This window comes from Salmo salar, chromosome ssa07 (assembly GCF_905237065.1).
Source record: "Salmo salar chromosome ssa07, Ssal_v3.1, whole genome shotgun sequence".
Lineage (NCBI taxonomy): Eukaryota > Metazoa > Chordata > Actinopteri > Salmoniformes > Salmonidae > Salmo > Salmo salar.
The window spans coordinates 7516551-7540373 of record NC_059448.1 but is presented as its reverse complement, the minus strand read 5'-3'; the positions used below and the strand labels follow the sequence as shown (position 1 = coordinate 7540373).

The window sequence follows — 23823 nt, the reverse complement described above, 5'->3', positions numbered from 1 at the left end:
ACGGATGGTTCCTCTTGACATAGTGTCCACGAGAAGGTCACAGAGGAGGACAGACAGGATAGGATGGTTTCTCTTCACATATGTGACTGATCACCTTGATTCGGTCTTATGTTGCAACATTTGAGATTGTGTTTTTTTGCATATATAAAAGCAGATACACAGAGCTGCAAAACGGTATATCATACACTGCATTTAAGGAACAATGTGAAAGCAATTCTGCTTTGAAAGATGATAAACTCATAACCCCACTTTTGAGAAAATGGCCCTTGAATGTTTTGGTACCTACTGGAGAGCTCTTCTTTGTCTACGCCCATTCAGCATTGTTCACAACCTCTTAAGTTTTAACCCCACCCATCTCTTTAAGGATTCACATGTGAGGTCATGTGCTAAACAATGTAGTAAAGATTAAGACTAAAAGTGGTAAAAGTAGTAGCTTACAATAACGACATATTCCAAGAAAGTGTCCAGATACAAATATTTAATAAATATTAGATGATTCTTACCCAGAAACACTTGTATAAATTGATGGGTCATGTGAAAGAAATGTTATATCCTCCAGCCACATCTAGCTAAGTGGATGTGTCTCTACAGAAGGTGTGAACGATACAGCCAGATGGTTACTTGCATAGTAGCAATATCAGAAATAGATAGTGTCAATATAAATAATAAGTGTCAATGCCAGTATCAACAATATCAATAACCATGTCAGTGATAGAGGAGGTAGTTACAGTGGCAAGAAAAAGTATGTGAACCCTTTTTGAATTACCTGGATTTCTGCATAGATTGGTCATCAAATTTGATCTGATCTTCATCTAAATCACAACAATAGACAAACATAGTGTGCTTAAACTAATAACACATAAATTGTATTTTTCTTGTCTATATTGAATACATCATTTAAACATTCACAGTGTAGGTTGGAAAAAGTATGTGAACCACTAGGCTAATGACTTCTCCAAAAGCTAATTGGAGTCAGGAGTCAGCTAACCTGGAGTCCAATCAATGAGATTAGAGACGTTGGTTAGAGCTGCCTTTCCCTATAAAAAACACTCAAAAAATGTTAGTTTGCTATTCGCAAGAAGCATTGCCTGATGTGAATCATAACTCGAACAAAAGAGATATCAAAAGACCTAAGATTAAGAATTGTTGACTTGCATAAAGCTGGAAAGGGTTGCAAAACTATCTTCATCAGTCCACGTTAAGACAAATTGTCTATAAATTGAGAAAGTTCAGCACTGTTGCTATTTTCCCTAGTAGTGGCCTTCCTGTAAAGATGACTGCAAGACCACAGCACAGAATTGTCAATGAGGTTAAGAAGAATCCAAGAGTGTCAGTTAAAGACTTACAGAAATCTCTGGAACACACTAACATCTCTGACGAGTCTACGATACGTAAAACACTAAACAAGAATGGTGTTCATGGAAGGACACCACAGAAGAAGCCACTGCTGTCCAAAACAAAACATTGCTGCAAGTCTGAAGTTTGCAAAAGGTCACCTGGATGTTCCACAGCGCTACTGGCAAAATATTCTGTGGACAGATGAAACTACAGTTGAGTTGTTTGGAAGGAACACACAACAGTATGTGTGGAGGAAAAAAAGCACACCGACATCAAAACCTCATCCCAACTGTAAAGTATGGTGGATGGAGCATCATGGTTTGGGGCTGCTTTGCTGCCTCAAGGCCTGGACAGCTTGCTATCGTCAACGGAAAAATGAATTCCCAAGTTTATCAACACATTTTGCAGGAGAATGTTAGGCTATCTGTCCACCAATTGAAGGTCAACAGAAGTTGGGTGATGCAACAGAACAACGACCCAAAACACAGAAGGAAATCAACAACAGAATGGCTTCAACAGAAGAAAATACGCCTTCTGGAGTGGCCAAGTCAGAGTCCTGACCTCAACCCGATTGAGATGCTGTGGCATGACCTCAAGAGAGCTGTACAACCCAGACATCCCAAGAAAATGCTGAACTGTGCAGGTCTGATCGGAAACTCCAGAAAACGTTTGGTTGGAGTTATTGCTGCCAAAGGTGGGTCAACCAGTTATTGAATTCAAGGGTTCACATACTTTTCCCACTCTGCACTGTGAATGTTTACACAGTGTGTTCAATAAAGACATGAAAACGTATAATTGTTTGTGTGTTATTAGTTTAAGCAGACTGTGCTTGTCTTTGGTTGTGACCTAGATGAAGATCAGATCAAATTTTATGACCAATTTATGCAGAAATCCAGGTATTTCCAAAGGGTTCACATACTGTTTCTTCCCACTGTATATGCATACAACCAGGAGTAAAGTGGCTGAGCAGCGGGATAAATAAAAAAATAGTAGCAGCAACGTACAGTATGGCGTGTGTGTTAGGAGAGAGTCATTTGAATAGAGGCACTGCAGATAGTGCTGATGACTGGTCCGTCCAAGCCACGCATGAACAAGAAAATCTATATTCGGAGAGCCTGTTTCTGTCCTGCCCTTGACTTTGTTGCAGGGCATGTAATGTCCATTGATTCTTTGTCGCAAAACTCCCTGATCTTCTCAAAAAGATAAGTTTGTCTAGCTGTGTCCAGCCGAGGTGGTGCTTGTACAGGCAGACCATCTATGGGAGGAAGGATGTCAGCGTTGCGCAGCAGCTGAAACCTGGTCCCGACTGAGTCCGAATGCTCCTTGGCGACAACAACACCAGGCTCCAGAGCATCAAAGCTGTAAAACAGAAAATAACAAAAAAAATGTAGAAGACATTAAACCTTGCACAACAAGAAACTGAAGATCTCATACAAAACTGTGTTCTATTCCCTTCACAGAACAGCGCAAACTGGCTCTAACCAAAATAGAAAGAGGAGTGGGAGGCCCCGGTGCACAACTGAGCAAGAGGACAAGTACATTAGAGTGTCTAGTTTAAGAAACAGACGCCTCACAAGTCCTCAACTGGCAGCTTCATGAAATAGTACCTGCAAAACACCAGTCTCAACGTCAACAGTGAAGAGCCAACTCCGGGATGCTGGCCTTCTAGGCAGAGTTCCTCTGTCCAGTGTCTGTGTTCTTTTGCCCATTTTAATCTTTTCATTTTATTGGCCAGTCTGAGATATGGCTTTTTCTTAGCAACTCTGCTTAGAAGGCCAGCATCCCGGAGTCGCCTCTTCACTGTTGACGTTGAGACTGGTGTTTGCGGGTACTATTTAATGAAGCTGCCAGTTGAGGACTTGTGAGGCATCTGTTTCTCAAACTAGACGCTCTAATGTACTTGTCCTCTTGCTCAGTTGTGCACCGTGGCCTCCCACTCCTCTATCTATTCTGGTTAGAGCCAGTTTGCACTGTTCTGTGAAGGGAGTAGTACACAGCGTTGTACGAGATCTTCAATTTCTTGGCAATTTCTCGCATGTAATAGCTTTAATTTCTCAGGACAAGAATAGACCGACGAGTTTCAGAAGAAAGTTCTTTGTTTCTGGACATTTTGAGCCTGTAATCAAACCAACAAATGCTGATGCTCCAGATACTCAAGTCTAAAGAAGGCCAGTTTTATTGTTTCTTTAATTAGCACAACAGTTTTCAGCTGTGCTAACATAATTGCAAAAGGGTTTTCTAATGATCAATTAGCCTTTTAAAATTATAAACTTGGATTAGCTATTCCATTGGAACACAGGAGTGATGGTTGCTGATAATGGGCTTCTGTATGCCTATGTAGATGTTCCATTAAAAAATCTGCCATTTTCAGCTACAATAGTCATTTAAAACATTAACAATGTCTACACCGTATTTCTGATCAATTTTATGTTATTTTAATGGACAAAAAAAATGGCTTTTCTTTCGAAAGCCAGGACTTTTCTAAGTGACCCCAAACTTTTGAACGGTAGTGTATATAGTGGGGGTTTGTTATAAAAAAAATAGTAAGAAAATTGTGTATATCTATCTATCTATCTATCTATCTATCTATCTATCTATCTATCTATCTATCTATCTATCTATCTATCTATCTATCTATCTATCTATCTATCTATCTATCTATCTATCTATCTATCTATCTATCTATCTATCTATCTATCTATGTCCTTAATCAGTATAAAGGAGGAAATGTTGCTTACTTGTTGATCAAATCCAAAGCTGTAATGCATCCTGATGTCTTTTCTTACTGGTCTGTAGGGCCCCCCAGAGACAGATGCAGGTCTTGACAGGTGGTCTGGCAGTCAGCAACCATCTTCTGGTAGACGGACCACTCACTCTGAACAAGTGCTTGCTTGGGCCAGCTCTCTTTTTGATGGGAGGCATTAGACCATTCTCCTTGTATGACTGGTGGAGGAGAGTCAGGTGTGTTCTACTGATGCTGAAAGACAAATTCCAGATACAAATATTTTAGCATTATTATACAATACATAGCCGTAATCACCATTAGACACACCTGGCTAACTTGATTGGGCATGTAATCATCTGGCAAAGTCTTTTGATTAGACATGTAGCTAGCTACCTAGCTAAACAATTAACCCCAATCCATAGAGTATTAGCAATACAAACCAATTAACCAAATAGGTTCAATGTTAGCTAGTTAGCTAGCTAACATTAGGCTATAACTAGCAATGCAAATGGATTTCTGAGATAATATTACCACACAGAACATCACACGTAATGTTAGCCAGCGAGCCAGCCACTTAATTTTTGCTAGCTAGCTAACAGTAAGCTTTAACATGCAATGAAAACAACTTTCTGACAAAATTAGAAACTGATAATGTCTGAAACTGTAGATAGACTCTTACCCGTATACATGGATGAACACTTCACGGTAGACTGCAACCCCTTTCATTAAATAAGACGTCCTGTGTTGTTTCCGTTTTGTTTGTACAGCTTGCTTGGCCCCTTGTGTCAAGACACTTTGATTCACATCGTTTGATTCCTTTTCAGCGTCAGAGAGAGTTAGCATGGTACTATCGTCCTCCTGAAAAGTAGTCCATGACAACTTTTTCCTACAGACCTTTGTCGATAGCGCCTGATAAATTCACGGTAGCAATGTTATTGAGAGCAGTAGCGACACATTTGTAGTTCTCCATGGCTAACGTTATATCTTTCAAACTGCAGTAGAAAGGATTATCTACACATAACAATCAGCTCATTTTATAGACAGAAGATGATACATGGCGGACCAATGTCCAGCCCATTCATTATCTCAGGCAATCATGGCTAGCGGGAAGGTTCCTATCTTTTTCTTAAACTTTATTCGTATTTACAGATGGCATACAATTAAATGTTTATTTAACAAATGTATTTATTTACAGATGGCATACAAGTTTGGTATTAAGGCACATGAAAGTTAAAATGTTCAAGAAGGCATTTCTGACAAAAAAACGCATTTTGATAAAAAATTTAAATAAACGTTCAAATACCTCTCCTGTGATGTCGTGACTTGCGACATACGCCTAGTTTCCTGAAACAAGTCACATATGTCCATGAGAATATCCCAGAGGAGGACAGACAGGATAGGATAGTTTCTCTTGACATATGTCCATGAGAATGTCACAGAGGAGTGTCATTATTGGAGGTCTCGGCGTCGCTTTGACCGTAGTGACACATCGTGCTGCCGGGTAACTGACCCATCTGTCAGTGAGTTTGGGTCGAAAGACAAAGGTAACAGCCAAAGTGACAGTATTCACCCAAACTGAGACAACCTAAATTGATTGACGCACAAAATGGCTTCTGTGTTTCCACAACGCTGTTACTATCTGTGTGAGGATCGACGCTGGAGACGAGAAGCAGGTAGAGGGAGTGAACATTTAATAAACAATGGACATGAAACAGAATGGGAAAAGCGTCTGGACAGGGGGAAAATAACGACATCAATGCTGACACAGGGAAGAAAGTGAGGAGCAGACAGATATAGAAGGGGAACAAAGTAATGGGAGTCCAGGTGAGTCCAAAATTGTGCAGCTGCGCGCATAATGATGGTGACAGGTGTGCATAATGAAGGGCAGCCTGGCGCCGTCGAGCGCCAGAGAGCGGGAGCAGGCGTGACTATCTGATCTGAATGCAATTACAATGTAATGATTTAAATACATGTTAATGCAGTGGTTTTACTTGACTGATTCATCTAATGTAAAATATTCCATTATAACATACTTATATCTGTGAATGGTCATAAACGCACCATAACGGTTAAAAAGAAAACCTTTTTGAGCCTCGTTATTGTTATTTGTATTGCGTTACTATTTTTCCTTTTCATTTATTGAGCAAATTTTTATTACTTACTTTTTTTTTTTTTTTTACTCTGCATTGTTGGTTAAGGGCTCGTAAAGTAAGCATTTCACGGTCCACACCTGTTGTATACGGCGCATGTGACCAATACAATTTGATTTGATTTTGGTTTGATTTAAGAGGTGAAATGAATAACGATGAAAGGTGTCATCTCCCCTCGCTAGACTAGACACTCACTCCAGTGACCCACTGTTTTGAAAATCCAACTTTCAAATCAAGACCAGTGCCAGAAAATATTTTTTACGGAAGAGAGAAAAAAATATATATAATCATTATTCTTCCCATGGCTGCAGCGTTGGATTTGCTTCAAGACATTTCTTTCAGCCTAAAAATGAACCTGCCTTGTGCTGACTCACAGCCTGCTCAGTCCATGTGATTCAGAATAATGACGATTCACTCATTTGTAATCATCTGGAGCACACAGGCAGAGTTCATTACCAGCAATGCTTTCTGCAGTACACAATTTAGACTTAATGGACTATGCGGGGAATAACAGAAAACAACAAAAATTATGCAGCAGGCAAACTTTTTTTGTCTTTTTTTTGTGTTGTAGTCAACTGAGTCTGCTGAAGGAGAGCGCTGCTAGCCAAACCCAGTCCTGTTTGGTTTGACCGAATGGACTTGGACAGGACAGATTGTAGAAGTAACATCTACTTTAAAGTACCATGAAATGAGGCGACCTGCCTGCTCCACTGCCTGCCCAACATGCTCCTCTCCCCCAACCTGCCTGCTCCACTGCCAGCCCAACATGCTCCTGTCCCCCTGACCTGCCTGCTCCACTGCCTGCCCAACATGCTCCTGTCCCCCGACCTGCCTGCTCCACTGCCTGCCCAATATGCTCCTCTCCCCCCTACCTGCCTGCTCCACTGCCTACCCAACATGCTCCTCTCCCCCCGACCTGCCTGCTCCACTGCCTACCCAACATGCTCCTGTCCCCCGACCTGCCTGCTCCACTGCCTGCCCAACATGCTCCTCTCCCCCCGACCTGCCTGCTCCACTGCCTGCCCAACATGCTCCTCTCCCCCTGACCTGCCTGCTCCACTGCCTACCCAACATGCTCCTGTCCTCTCTGACAACTCTCTCTCTCTCCCTGTTTCTGTCTAAACACATCTGACTTCTCTCAATTCAATTTCAATTTAAGGACTTTACTGGCATGGGAAACATATGCTTACATTGCCTAAGCAAGTGAAATAGATAATATTCAAAAGTGAAATAAACACTAAAACATTTACAGTAAACATTACACTCACAAAAGTTCCAAAAGAATAAAGACATATCAAATATCATATTATGTCTATATACTGTGTGGTAATGATGTGCAAAAAGTTAAAGTACAAAAGGGAAAATAAATAAATATAAATATAGGTTGTATTTACAATGGTGTTTGTTCTTCACTGTTTGACCTTTTCTTGTGGCAACAGGTCACAAATCTTGCTGCTGTGATGGCACACTGGTATTTCAGCCAATAGATATGGGAGTTTATCAAAATTGGATTTGTTTTTGAACTCTTTGTGGATCTGTGTAATCTGAGGGAAATATGTGTCTCTAATATGGTCATACATTTGGCAGGAGGTTAGGAAGTACAGCTCAGTTTCCACCTCATTTTGTGGGCACATAGCCTGTCTTCTCTTGACAGCCAGGTCTGCCTTCAGTGACCTTTCTCAATAGCAAGGCTATACTCACTGAGTCTGTACATAGTCAAAAATGTCCATAATTTTGGGTCAGTCACAGTGGTCAGGTATTCTGCCACTGTGTACTCTCTGTTTAGGGCCAAATAGCATTCTAGTTTGCTCTGATTCTAATTGTGTTGCTGTCCTGGGGCTCCGTGGGGTCTGTTTGTGTTTGTGAACAGAGCCGCAGGACCAGCTTGCTTAATAAGGGACTCTTCTCCAGGTTCATCTCTCTGTAGGTGATGGCTTTGTTATGGAAGGTTTGGGAATCGCTACCTTTTAGGTGGTTGTAGAATTGAAAGTATCTTTTCTGGATTTTGATAATTAGCGGGTATCGGCCAAATTCGGCTCTGCATGCATATTTGGTGTTTTACGTTTTACTTTTAAGCTCTCTCTTTCTCTTTCTCTCTGTCTCTCTCTCTCAAATGCCTAAACCCATCTGACTACTTTCTCTCTCTCTTATTACCTTGTCAGTGTTTTATCTCTCCTATCACCCTCTACATCTCTGTGTTTTATCTCTCCTATCACCCTCTACATCTGTGTTTTATCTCTCCTATCACCCTCTACATCTCTGTGTTTTATCCCTCCTATCACCCTCTACATCTCTGTGTTTTATCTCTCCTATCACCCTCTTCATCTCTCAGTGTTTTATCTCTCCTATCACCCTCTACATCTCAGTGTTTTATCTCTCCTATCACCCTCTACATCTCTCAGTGTTTTATCTCTCCTATCACCCTCTACATCTCTCAGTGTTTTATCTCTCCTATCACCCTCTTCATCTCTCAGTGTTTTATCTCTCCTATCACCCTCTTCATCTCTCTGTGTTTTATCTCTCCTATCACCCTCTACATCTCTCTCTGTGTTTTATCTCTCCTATCACCCTCTACATCTCTCTGTGTTTTATCTCTCCTATCACCCTCTACATCTCTCTGTGTTTTATCTCTCCTATCACCCTCTACATCTCTCTCTGTGTTTTATCTCTCCTATCACCCTCTACATCTCTCAGTGTTTTATCTCTCCTATCACCCTCTACATCTCTGTGTTTTATCTCTCCTATCACCCTCTACATCTCTGTGTTTTATCTCTCCTATCACCCTCTTCATCTCTCAGTGTGTTATCTCTCCTATCACCCTCTACATCTCTCAGTGTTTTATCTCTCCTATCACCCTCTACGTCTCTCAGTGTTTTATCTCTCATATCACCCTCTACGTCTCTCCTACTGTTTGATCTCTATCCCACAGGGGACCATGAAGAAGCAGGAAGAGAGAGGAAGCAAGAGGATACTCCAATGAAGCCTCCACTCTGCCTGGGTCTCTCTGTTAACCCAGCAAGCTGTCGCTAAGGGCTTTAGAGGGAAAACAATGAGAGAGGTGACATATATCTGACAGGTCTTCCTGCGGCGTGTGAGATTGAAGAGAGAAAGAGTGAGAGAGAGAGAGAGAGAGAGAGAGAGCAGAGGGGAGAGATGAATATCACAGATATAGAGAGGCTCCATGGTCACTAACTTCTGATGATTGGTATCACTAACTTGTGATAATTGGTATCACTGACTTGTGATAATTGGTATCACTAACTTCTGAGGGGAAAATCAACTTGTTATCTCAGATCTGGATCCTTCACACTAATGTCCATGCCTTTACGCGTTGTTTGACACAACTCTTTTTCCGGCAATATCTGTATGGCACAAAGTGCAGAACAATATCTGTATGGCACAAAGCGCAGAACAATATCTGTATGGCACAAAGCGCAAAACAATATCTGTATGGCACAAAGTGCAGAACAATATCTGTATGGCACAAAGCGCAGAACAATATCTGTATGGCACAAAGCGCAGAACAATATCTGTATGGCACAAAGTGCAGAACAATATCTGTATGGCACAAAGTGCAGAACAATATCTGTATGGCACAAAGCGCAGAACAATATCTGTATGGCACAAAGCGCAGAACAATATCTGTATGGCACAAAGTGCAGAACAATATCTGTATGGCACAAAGCGCAGAACAATATCTGTATGGCACAAAGCGCAGAACAATATCTGTATGGCACAAAGCGCAGAACAATATCTGTATGGCACAAAGCGCAGAACAATATCTGTATGGCACAAAGTGCAGAACAATATCTGTATGGCACAAAGCGCAGAACAATATCTGTATGGCACAAAGTGCAGAACAATATCTGTATGGCACAAAGCGCAGAACAATATCTGTATGGCACAAAGTGCAGAACAATATCTGTATGGCACAAAGTGCAGAACAATATCTGTATGGCACAAAGTGCAGAACAATATCTGTATGGCACAAAGTGCAGAACAATATCTGTATGGCACAAAGTGCAGAACAGGCGATAAGACATAGTGGCAGCTTTCATCCTGTCTTGTTCGTTACACTGCCCTATTCCAATCACATACTGTTCCCAGTGATTTTTCTCCTCTCCCCGTCTCTCCTTTTCTCCTTCTTTCCCTCAGGTGCATAACCAGCGTACGTGGAGAAAGAACTGAGAGCACACAGCACATGTTCGCTGATACGGCGTTACTGGCAAAATGGCATCAGATAATGGTCCACAATTCCCTGCTCTTTCTGCCTGGGTCTCTCTGCCTGGGTCTCTCTGCCTGGGTCTCTCTGTCTGGGTCTCTCTGTGAAACGTTGTGTGTCGGGGGAGTAAGGGGGTGAGGCAGGAGGTGTTGCGGGAGAAGACGGGGTATGGTGGATGAATAGGGGATGGAGGTGGGAGGGGTGTGGAGGCGCTGGTGGTGGGAGGAGAGGAGGATGATCTGCTGCCTGGCGTTCCATTCCCACCACCCCGGGCCATGGATCTTCCAACAGCCCCCGTTTCTCTCTGGCTCTGTGTAGCGGACAAATGAGGCCGTTTGGAACGGAAGCAGGAGGACGGCCCTGCTTCTCTCAGCGAGTCAGGATGTCTACACGCTTAGAGAAATGGTGCTATTTAGAACCTAAAAGGGTTATTTGGCTGTCCCCATAGGAGAACCCTTTGAAGAACCCTTTTTGGTTCCATGTAGAACTATTTTGGTTCAAGGTAGAATCCTTTTGGGTTCAATCTAGGACGACCCTTTCTACATGGAACGCAAAAGAGTTCTACCTGGAACCAAAAAGGGTTCTATCTGGAACCAAAAAGGGTTCTACCTGGAACCAAAAAGGGTTCTACCTGGAACCAAAAAGGGTTCTACCTGGAACCAAAAAGGGTTCTACCTGGAACCAAAAAGAGTTCTACCTGGAACCAAAAAGAGTTCTACCTGGAACCAAAAAGGGTTCTACCTGGAACCAAAAAGGGTTCTACCTGGAACCAAAAAGGGTTCTACCTGGAACCAAAAAGGGTTCTATCTGGAACCAAAAGGGGTTCTCCTATGGGTACTCTGTAGAACCCTTTTTGGTACTCTCCCACTCAGAGTCAATGCAGAGGGCCTGTAAACAAGGTGGTGTTTCTGGCTTCTGGCCTCTTCTCGCCATCCATGATATTCAAGTGCTAAAACTCATCAGCCAAAGTAAAGTGTGCTCCAAAGGGAAAGTGGCTTCTTGTCTACCCTGACATTGCTTAACGAGAGCCCACGGCTCTTTGCTCACCTCCTTTTAGCAATGAAACTTTCCTTAAGAGACAGTAGCAATGGAGCTTCACCACTGGTGTGTGTGTGTGTGTGTGTGTGTGTGTGTGTGTGTGTGTGCACGCCAGGATAATGGCTGGATAGGTTCAACTCTACATGGCAATGTGTAGGTCTCACTGTAATAACAAACTACAAAGCCAATCTGAAAAAGACCTATGAAAGTTTTGCGCTGTAAAGCCGTGTGGCTTTATTCCAAATTTGACAGTGGGAACTGGAAAATAGTATTGATGGGAGAATACAGCCTCCTCTCAAGCACTCAGGTTATATAACTTGGTAATGGTTTAAATAACTACTGGCACATCATCCTCCTCCCATACCGTTATAGTGTGATTATCTGTTGTGTAAGAGAAGAGTTGAAATCCAGTTCATTTCTCAAGTGGTTGGAAACTTTCCTTGAACCGAGAGAACAAATAGGGGGATGGAGGCCATGCATGGGGCATCATAGAGGGCTACATATCCTGATATCAGGCTGTTAGAAAAAGATGTACACTCTAACAAAAAACGGTTTCAAATGGGTTCTGAAGCTGTCCCCATTGGAGAACCCTTTTAAGTTCCAGGTAGAACTCTTTTGGGACCCAAAATGGTTATACCTGGAACCAAAAGGGTCCTCCTATGGGGACAGCAGAAGAACCCTTTTAGGTTATAAATAGAACCTTTTTCGCTAAGCATGTACTCCACCCTACACACTGTTAAACTCCCCCACACAATGTTAAACTCCCCCACACACTGTTCAACTCCCATACACACTATTCAACTCCCCTACACACTGTTCAACTCCCCCACACACTGTTCAACTCCCCCACACACTGTTCAACTCCCCCACACACTGTTAAACTCCCCCACACACTGTTCAACTCCCCCACACACTGTTAAACTCCCCTACACACTGTTCAACTCCCCCCTACACACTGTTCAACTCCCCTACACACTGTTCAACTCCCATACACACTGTTCAACTCCCCCACACACTGTTCAACTCCCCCACACACTGTTCCAACTCCCCCACACTCTGTTCAACTCCCCCACACACTGTTCAACTTCCCTACACACTGTTCAACCCCCAAGCACACTGTTAAACTCCCCTATACACTGTTAACCTCTTGACGGTCGCCTAGGATAGGGGGCGCCACAGCGCATTTTGAAAAAAATTTGTGCCCATTTTAAACGGCCTACTACTCAAACTCAGAAGCTAGGATATGCATATAATTAATCCTTAAGTTTCTAAAACTGTTTGAATGGTGTCTGTGAGTATAACAGAACTCATATGGCAGTCAAAACCCCGAGACAGATCGAAACAGGAAGTGGAATTCTGAATTGCGGACTCAACTTCATCACGTTGCCTATTAATCACACCGTGAGCTATGGTTCATTGAGCACTTCCTATTGCTTCCACTAGATGTCCCCAGTCTTTACAAAGTGATTTGAGTCTCCTACTGTGAAAACTGACAGAATGACACGCTGTGGAACGTGGTCACACGGAGAGGGCCATCACCATTATGACGCCGGCGCCCCTGGCTACCCTCCCCTTTCGAAACGTTTATAAAGACAATGCAATCGTCCCCCTTGAATCTTATTGGAGCTCTGGTTGAAAAAGGCCCTAAAGATTTATGTTATACAACGTTTGAACGAACCTAAATAAGAAAAAAAAGCATTTTGTTGAAAGAGTAGCCCCGCGCACGTCGGAACTTTTGGTGCAGCCTTCAGAACGCGCTAACAACAACAAGCTAATGGAACATAAAGGATGAACTTTTTTCGAACGAAAATACATTTGTTGTGGACCTGGGATTCCTGGAAGTGCCTAAGGATGAAGATAATCAAAGGTAAGGGATTATTGACAATAGTATACAAGACTAGATTTGATATGCGATTGTTCCAAGATGGCGCTGACCTGTATTGCTAGCCTATTGTTCTGAGTATCGCATCCCCTTTTATCGCAAAGTGTGATTACCCAGTAAAGTTATTTTTAAATCTGGCATTACAGGTGCTTTCAAGAGATATTCATCTATAAATCTTAGAATGACAATATTACATTTTAAAAATGTTTTCGAATAGTAATTTAGTAAATTGTAGCGCTGTTTCATCGGATGCATTTGAGGGAAAATAGTTAGTCAACGTTACGCACCGATGTAAATTTTTTAATAATTATTACATTTTGTTATGCTAATGACGATAGGATTTTTCGCTGGATGGAGGCCGCACAGGGGTTAAACTCCCCTATACACTGTTCAACTCCCCTACACACTGTTCAACTCCCCCCTACACACTGTTCAACTCCCCCACACCCTGTTCAACTCCCCCACACACTGTTCAACTCCCCTACACACTGTTCAACTCCCCTACACACTGTTCAACTCCCCTACACACTGTTCAACTCCTCCACACACTGTTCAACTCCCGTACACACTGTTCAACTCCCCTACACACTGTTCAACTCCCCTACACACTGTTCAACTCCCCTACACACTGTTCACCTCCCCTACACTGTTCAACTCCCCCCTACACACTGGTCAACTCCTCTACACACTGTTCAACTCCCCTACACACTGTTCAACTCCCATATACACTGTTCAACTCCCCTACACACTGTTCAACTCCCCTACACACTGTTAAACTCCCATATACACTGTTAAACTCCCCCATACATTGTTAAACTCCCCTACACACTGTTCACCTCCCCTACACACTGTTCAACTCCCCCCTACACAATGGTCAACTCCCCTATACACTATTCAACTCCCCTAAACACACTATTCAACTCCCCTACACTGTTCAACTCCCCTACACACTGTTAAACTACCCTACACACTGTTCAACTCCCCCACACACTGTTCAACTCCCCCACACACTGTTCAACTCCCCTACACACTGTTCAACTCCCCTACACACTGTTCACCTCCCCTACACACTGTTCAACTCCCCCACACACTGTTCAACTCCCCCACACACTGTTCAACTCCCCTACACACTGTTCAACTCCCCTACACACTGTTCAACTCCCCTACACACTGTTCAACTTCCCTACATACAGTGCATTAGGACAGGATTAAGACCCCTTGACTTTTTCCACATTTTGCTACGTTACATCCTTATACTAAAATGGATTACATTTTGAAAAATCCTCATCAATCTACACACAATTGTAGAAATGTTTGCTAATTTATAAAAAATTCTAAACAGAAATAACTTATTTGCATAAGTATTCAGACCCTTTGCTATGAGACTCGAAATTGGGCTCAGGTGCATCCTGTTTCCATTGATCATCCTTGAGATGTTTCTACAACTTGATTGGAGTTCACCTGTGGTAAATTCAATTGATTGGACATGATTTGGAAAGGCACACACCTGTCAATATAAGGTCCCACAGTTGACAGTGCATGTCAGAGCAAAAACCAAGCCATGAGGTCGAAGGAATTGTCCGTAGAGCTCCGAGACAGGATTGTGTCGAGGCATAGATCTGGGGAAGGGTACCAAAACATTTCTGCAGGGTTGAAGGTCCCCAAAAACACAGTGGCCTCCATCATTCTTAAATGGAAGAAGTTTGGAACCCCCAAGACTCTTCCTAGAGCTGGCTGCCCGGCCAAACTGAGCATTCGGGGAGAGGGGTCTTGGTCAGGGAGGTGACCAAGACCCCAATGGTCACTCTGACAGAGCTCCAGAGTTCCTCTTTGGAGATGGGAGACCCTTCCAGACAGACAACCATCTCTGCAGCACTCCACCAATCAGGCCTTTACGGTAGAGTGGCCAGATGGAAGCCACTTATGAGGAAAAGGCACATGACAGCCCGCATGGAGTTTGTCAAAAGTCACCTAAAAGACTGACCATGAGAAACACGATTTTCTGGTCTGATGAAACCAAGATATAACTATTTGGCTTGAATGCCAAGCATCACGTCTGGAGGAAACCTGGCACCATCCCTACGGTGAAGCATGGTGGTGGCAGCATCAGGCTGTGGGGATGTTTTTCAGCGGCAGGTACTGGGAGACTAGTCAGGATTGAGGGAAAGATGAACGGAGAAAAGTACAGAGAGATCCTTGAAGAAACCTGCTCCAGAGAGCTCAGGACCTCAGACTGGGGCGAAGGTTCACCTTCCAACAGGACAACGACCCTTAGCACACAGCCAAGACAACGCAGGAGTGGCTTCGGGGCAAGTCTCTGAATGTCCTCTGAACGTCTCTCCGGAGAGACCTGAAAATAGCTGTGCAGTGACGCTCCCCATCCAACCTGACAGAGCTTGAGAGGATCTGCAGAGAAAAATGTTGTAATCGCTGCTTCAACAAAGTACTGAGTAAAGGGTCTAAATACTTATGTAAATGTGATGTTTCTAAAAACCTGTTTTTGCTTGGTCATTATGGGGTATTGTGATGTCATCATGGGGTATTGTGTATAGATTGACGAGGGGAAAAAACAATGTAATCCATTTAGAATAAGGCTTTAAAGTAACAAAATGTGGGAAAAGTAAAAGGGTCTGAATACTTTCCCGAATGCACTGTACTTTTAAACTATCCCCCACACACTGTTAAACTTCCCCCTACACACTGTTAAACTTCCCCCTACACACTGTTAAAGTACCCTACACACAGTGGCTATGCAATACATAAACATAACAGTTGGGATATGAATACTGACACTAAAAGGATCCCACGCAGAGGACCAAAAAGCCTTCCATCAGTGGGCGGACTAAAAAGGCTTCCATTAGTGGGCGGACTAAAAAGGGGCATGTCGCCTTGTTATAGTCCACATATCAAACCTTTGATGAGAGGGAACGTACGGTCAAACCGACTGCATGTTTTGTAGTTAGCAAAAGGACGGAGTGATAAAAAGAGGTGAAATAGATAGTGTATAGGAGCGGTCGACTAATGGAAGTTGAGCTATTCAGAGGAGGGTGAATAAAATCCTGCCTCCTACTCCTCCGTCCTCCTCCTCCTCCTCTTCCGTGGAAGTTAAACCAACACTCTGTCTGCCCTTTTCGCTCTCTCTCTCTGAGAGCTCTCATCCCATTACATCTTCCTCCAGTTCCGGAGTCGAGGCCCTGAAAGGCGGAGCATGTGGACAGCAGTCAGGACTGATATGGTACTTTTGTAAATAGGTCTTGCTGTAAATGCACGGAAACAAGGCATATGTGTTGTAAGTAACTGCTGAGCGGAAATCAATTTGAAAAGCACGATGATGGATAAGAGATTATTGACGTTTACTCCCTAAGTGTAGGCTGAAGTCGTGTGAAAGTTAGCAGTGGGCTAAGTCGAGTGAAAGTTAGCAGTTAGCATGGGGATCAAGACGGGTTGGCTAACAAGAACTAATAAGGCAATTAAGTGACAGCTAGTTTGAACAAAATAAGAGAGAAGAGTACCGTTGATGATAACTGAGAGAAAATTAGTTGTGGTTTGACATAAAAGGTGGAGTATTTTTTTAAAAATTAAAGTCCCCTGCTACATCCCGACCCAGGGTCTCTGCATGAACCTTTGTTCATTTTGACAGATTAGATCACAGTCTCATCTCCTCCCTCCAAAATTGTCCGACATGACTTGAATTAGCTTTGCACCGAGACGTATAGCATTGGAATTTGATTAGTTTTCCGCCCGAGATATAAGCAATGTGAACCAGTGTGACTATACAATCTCTCTCTATGAGTACGTTTACATGAACACTTATAATTTGATATTAAACTGATTATGGCAGTAGGCCGAATTTCGAAATAGTAATGTAACGCCTTACTCTTTTCTTAAATCTGTGTAAGGTCCAAATTTAAGTAAGCATATGCTGATTAAAACAGCTGGTTTTCTGAGCAATCTTTAGAATTATTAGGACAGTTTAATCGGCGTTCCAGAGGTGTATTTGATCTGCACATGTACCAGCACCGGTAGCGCTAGCCTCCCTCTTATGCGCATGAGTGAAGTGAGTTCGGAAAAAACTGAAAAGTATGCATCTTAAAAATAGTATTCACACACAAACTTTATTATGTCCGAACTCAGAATCAAAAAAGGTTTTGCAAAAAAATAACATTGTAGAATGTTTATTTTGATTGGCTATTTTCTGCATCTGTGACTTGTTTCAGGAAACTAGGCGTATGTCACGCGTCACCACTTCACAGGATCAGCATTTGAACGAAAACTTATTTTTTTTTATCAAAATGCATTTTTGGGCAGAAATGCCTTCTGGAAAATGTGAACTTTCATGTTCCTTATTAATAACAAACTTGTATGCCATCTGTAAATACAAATAAAATAGTTAAATTACGAGCCTAGTTGGTTTAACCACAGAAAAAGACAGGATCCTTCCCCCTGCAATAATTGGCTGAGAAAATGGATGGGCTGGACATGCCGGGAGATGAATTCGGATTGGTCTGCCATGTAGCACGCTTCTGTCTGTAACATGAGCTGGTCAGTATGTGTAGATAATCCATTCTAAGTGTTGCTCTCCACTTTCTGGAGGACCGAGTTTTAAATTCAGTGGAATGCCCGGTGTTATTAGATAGAGTATGATAGCTAAGGAGATGGAGAAAATTCTGGCGTTTGATTGCAAATTTGCAGAGGGTGTCGAAAAGAGAACACACAGAAGGCTGTTGTATAAAACACCTGTCTCCGGATTACATCTTCAAACTAAGGGGAACCATGGCATCCATGACAGAGAGGGAGAAGAGTCCATCGATTTATACTGGTAAGATAGTGTCACGACTTCCGCCGAAGTCGGTCCCTCTCCTTGTTCGAGCGGCGTTCGGAGGTCGATGTCACTGGCCTTCTAGCCATCGCCAATCCACTTTTCATTTTCCATTTGTTTCGTCTTTGTTTTACACACCTGATTTCAATTCCCCAATTACATGTTCATTATTTAACCCTCTGTTTTCCCCATGGTTTTTGTGCGTGTTTGTTTTATGTATTTTGGTCCTTTTGTGTGGGCTTGGTATTTACTACATGGAATGTATATCATTGAGTAAAGTTACTTTTATTACTCATCTCTGCTGTCCTGCGCCTAACTCCTCTGCACCAGCTACACCCAGACTGTTACAGATAGTCTAGCTAGCTACATTTTCAGATATTACAGGTTTTAATTTTGCATTCCAAGTTAAAGCATACTCTTAGCTAGCTAGTTAACGTTATGTGTATGATCTGTGTAGTAATATTATTTGCATCTCAGAGCCATTTGTATTGCTAGTTATAGCCTGGTTTGTTAGCTACCTGCAGATTCATGGAGGGTAGTAACGTTATGAGTTGGGATTATGGTTAATTGTTTAGTTAGCTAGCTACAGGTCTTAACAATAGACCGCTCTGAATCAGAAAGGTCCGGAAGCTGCCTTGATCAACATCCACGTCTTTGGCGCCCAGGGAACAGTGGGTTAACTGCCTTGCTCAGGGGCAGAACAACAGATTTTTACCTTGTCAGCTCGGGGATTCCATCCACCAACCTTTCGGTTACTGGCCCAACGCTCTAACCACTAGGCTATCTGCTTTACAAGTGACGAGAGGAAATTCTCCACCCCCCCCCCAACAGTGAGCATCAGACTGGTGTAACTGGTGACAGAGATACATGGACTGTGTTTTTTCTGTTCTGCGTCTGGGACTGGGCTGGATGACAGATAGAATGTGTGTTTGTTCGCGATGTTCTCAAATGTATATATTTTTCTTCGTTTTTATGAGCCTTTATGTCCGCTTGTTCTCATGTTTGGTCTCGTCTCATTCACTCCTCTGTGCTGTGTGCACCTTCCCATTTACACCAGAGATCTGTATATAATGGTGAGATGCACGTCTCCACCCTAACAATGGGAGTCGTTGTCCCAAAGGCGGTAAGGCAGGTGACAAATTTAGGTCCAAAATAAGCCATAGAAAAGCATTGGGCTTATTTTGGACAGATTTTTGCGAGAGTGAACCCTCTTGCTTTGCACTCTTCCTCTATGGTTTACACACCAAGCCCCTCCCCCTGCCTCTCACGCCAACCATGTTAAGAGATCACATCTTCCACTCTGACAAACTGTTTCAACTCGCTATTTGCGTTTGAGGTTTGGTCGAACAGAATCGGTCAAATGGACACCAAAACACACTGACATTATTTTACTGTAATAGTGGAGAAGTAAACTTTTCTCACAATATTATTTTTTTATGTCTCAACTACTCAAATTGCACGCAGAGCAGACACTACTAAAATGAGAGTATAAATGAACATTGATTCTGAGAAATGAATGCTCAGTTTGTCGCGAGCAGCATTGGGTTACCACTACAGCTTTTTAGTCAGTCTGTTATACTAGCTGCCTTGTCTGTGTTTTATAAATGTGGAACAATCATAAAACACAATTATATTAGAAATTGGCAACTCGTTGTCATTCTGAGAAATAAGGTAGGCCACTTGATTTCAACATCTGAACAAAGTGGACAGGCTAACATGCTTTTCAAACAGTTGGAGACAGAAGAGTGGTCTAAAGCCCACATGCAACTGTTCACCCTTGTTAGCTACTAAATAGATCCAAGTTGGCTAAACATGAGATATAAAGATAATCTGGATAACTATTTTTCCTTTATTTAACTAGGCAAGTCAGTTAAGAACAAATTATTATTTTCAATGACAGCCTAGGAACAGTGAGTTAACTGCCTTGTTCAGCGGCAGAATGATAGAATTTTACCTTGTCAGCTCGGGGATTCGATCTCAAAACCTTTCGGTTAACTAGTCCAACACTCTAACCACTAGGCTACCTGCCACCCCCGATCACTAGCATGTGGGCCTTAGAGATCGTTGATGAGCCCTGTGTAAATTGTCTATAGCCTAATGCCTGCTATAATAAGTAAGTCATTATTAGTGAATTTGCATTCTGCTTGGTTATAGTTTCATTTGTAACAAAAAAAGGTCATTTTTATAGACAGACTTAAAAGCCAGATCAGTGATTATTGAAAAAAAAGTAGGTAAAACTATTTTTATAAAATGATTTAATTATCAGTGTGTCTTATGGTTGTGGAAGGCTTATATTAAGCCTAGGTATAACTTCACAAGCCCTGAATTCATTAGATTTTAGCTGACTGTTTGAAATGCAGTGTATTTTACCTTTAATTCTAGAACAACGCTTATTTAGAGAAAACATTTTTTTTAAATGAAGATATATCTATCTGGAACCATACAATAGTCATCTAAAGAGTTATAGAAAGGGTATTCAATCAAACCCAGTTGTTCTTTCCTCCAGTCAAAAGTCCTAGTGGCCTCATGGGTGGAATGTTATTCATATTTTTCATCATTTCATAATTAATCAACATTATAAAAACAAAATAAACGGATGAAAATACAGTGTTTCTATGTCAAACTGTGTTGTTATATTTCAGTCTTCTGTGATGTATATTCATTGTAATATTGGGATGCAAACTCAAAATGTCATATATTTCAATTCTATAACCGACATGGTACAGGTGTCTTCCTTTTTTAACCCCATAACCATGTGTGTGAGGTATATACTTTTGTTTCAAAGTAGATTTGTTTAAGACTACCAAGAAACACTCTGTGTGACTCTGATTTAGCTCATTGCAGTAAAAAGTTAAAGGTAAATTCCAGCCCAAAACTATATTTTGGTATTTGTTTCATTAGTCCATTGTTGATATAATCCCAAAATGTTTTGCATGTCGGCAAACATGTTGGCAAACAAGTTGATATAATCCCCAAATGTTTTGCATGTTGGCAAACAAGTTTTCAAGATATATAACTTTCAAAATACAGAAATACTGCCAGAATTATGTATTTTGCATCATACATGCAAAACATTTTGGCATTATATCAACAATGGACTAATGAAACAAATACCAAAATATAGTTTTGGAGTGGAATTGTACTTTAACCAGGTTTGAGCTGAGTGTCAAGAAACTGCATTCCTCCTGCACTGAAATACTACACACATTAAATTAATATAGGCTACTCAGTGTGAACTAAAATGAAACTGGACTGCATTTTCCAAATTTTCCTGGAAATCATCATGCAGGATTTGATTGAATATAGCTAATTTACCTCTATTGACCTGGTGCAGTTCAATTGTATGACTCCCAGTGTGATTTTCTATTTAACTTACTGTCGGAATAATTGTGATATAACTGTACATATTCCATAAAACTTTATGGGTCATTTCAGGATATTTAATACACAGTATTGAACTCTGAGCCCAAATACTCTTTAAAGTCAGTATCAGCGAAGTTCAAAATATCTATTATCACCTAAAAAGGAACAGTCACTTTCAAACAACTATAATATTTTATGAGTTGCCACTTTTATAAAAATGAACATGGTGTTATTAATACGGTGTTGGCATGGTTATAACCACAACTGCCACATTGTACTGTAGACTACCTATTCATTATAAGCTACTAGTCTCAATGCTCTTCCTTTTATGGACATTATAGTGCAGAATTCAAACCACTCCGAGGGAAGTTGGATCGCTGACATTAGCTTTCAGTTCGTCGTCACGTTTTAAAATACAGGAGTTTGGACACAAACAGAACACATCAACAAAATAAGAAGAAATAGATCCAGTCGTTTGTTTTCTATCACGAAAGCAAACGTCTTATCAACAATGTTCGCGTGCTGCCACACGACACGCAACTGGTAGATACAAAAGAGGAAAATAACTTTGTAAGTAGGCTACGCTACAAAGGCGAGTGCCTCTCTATTTTTTTTTTTTCTTTACCTTGGTCTCGGGTATCTCCGTTTGCACTTTCCAGTATGCCATTCAGTAGTAGCAAAGACAACATAATAAGCGAACGTCCACATTGTGCCGGTGATATTTGGACATTTTTCTGCCTATGTTTGCTGTACATCCCTGTTGTCCTCGGTACCGTTATCCGTCCTCCCGTTCTTCGCTCGCACTGATTCCCCTCGCTGTCTCTGCTTTGACTCCGGAGCGGCGCACGCATCAAAACAAGAAATGGATCTGATTAAGACCGCGAGCCCAGCCCCAGCCCCCGTTTCCCGGTTGTATGAAAGATGCTCTTCAGTAAAAATTACCGGCTAAATTGTCCATCAAAAAGTATCTTCAGTTGAAAGGATGTCTGTCAGTTATAATGAATCATATGAAATGTGTGCATAAGTCCATGCATTATATTAGGAACATGTAAACGTGTCTAGATAAAATATACTTGTCCTGAGCCCCTCATACAAAGGGGCGGCAGCGTTGGACCAGGAACCGAAAGGTTGCTAGATCGAATCACCGAGCTGACAAGGTAAAAATCTGTCGTTCTGCCCCTGAACAAGGCAGTTAACCCACCGTTCCTAGGCCGTCATTGTAAATGAGAATTTGTTCATAACAGACTTGCCTAGTTAAATAAAAAATACAATAACAACAACCAAGTCATCCATTGATGATGTCTATTTAGTGAGTCAGATAGCCAGAGTTTGACCCACTAGGATTGACAAAGCAAGTAAATAGGCATAGATTCAGACCCATTAAGTTTGAACTATTGATCTGTGGGCAAAGTCATTATCTACAGCTATAGCTAAGGCCCACGCACAATTTATTCACCAACTCAAATCATGTTTATCTGCCAAAGAAACAGAGAAAGAAGAAAACAAGATATCTCAATCCTATGAGAATAAGTCTTACGATATGAGAATAAGTCTTACGATATGAGAATAAGCCTTACGATATGAGAATAAGCCTTACGATATGAGAATAAGCCTTACTGTATGAGAATAAGCCTTACTGTATGAGAATAAGCCTTACGATATGAGAATAAGCCTTACGATATGAGAATAAGTCTTACGATATGAGAATAAGCCTTACGATATGAGAATAAGTCTTACGATATGAGAATAAGCCTTACGATATGAGAATAAGCCTTACGATATGAGAATAAGCCTTACGATATGAGAATAAGCCTTACTGTATGAGAATAAGCCTTACTGTATGAGAATAAGCCTTATAATATGAGAATAAGCCTTACTATATGAGAATAAGCCTTACGATATGAGAATAAGCCTTACGGTATGAGAATAAGCCTTACTATATGAGAATAAGCCTTACGATATGAGAATAAGCCTTACTATATGAGAATGAGCCTTACTATATGAGAATAAGCCTTATGATATAAGAATGAGCCTTATGATATAAGAATAAGCCTTATAATATGAGAATAAGCCTTACTATATGAGAGTAAGCCTTACGATATGAGAATGAGCCTTATAATATAAGAATGAGCCTTATAATATGAGAATAAGCCTTACTATGTTGCGATGAAGAACATGTTGTTGGTTTTGTAGGCATCTGAGAGGCTTGAAGGAAGAACACATTGCTTCTGGGCGATTTGAAGTCACAACTAGATCCCATTACTTTATATATGTACTGTATATGAA

At 41.5% G+C, this 23823-nt stretch overlaps 1 protein-coding gene across 2 annotated transcripts in view; it reads right to left on the bottom strand.

Annotated features, from left to right (window-relative positions):
• adam19a (ADAM metallopeptidase domain 19a) overlaps positions 1-22567 on the bottom strand; it is a 246765-nt gene extending 224198 nt beyond the window's left edge. Inside the window, exon 1 of one of the 2 annotated variants that reach the window (XM_045721474.1) lies at positions 22163-22567. In XM_045721474.1, the coding sequence (XP_045577430.1) occupies positions 22163-22388 (226 nt within the window). In that variant the 5' untranslated portion in view covers positions 22389-22567. The remainder of the gene's footprint in view (positions 1-22162) is intronic. The other variant, XM_045721473.1, reaches the window with a different exon arrangement.
• Positions 22568-23823: the final 1256 nt, after the last annotated feature.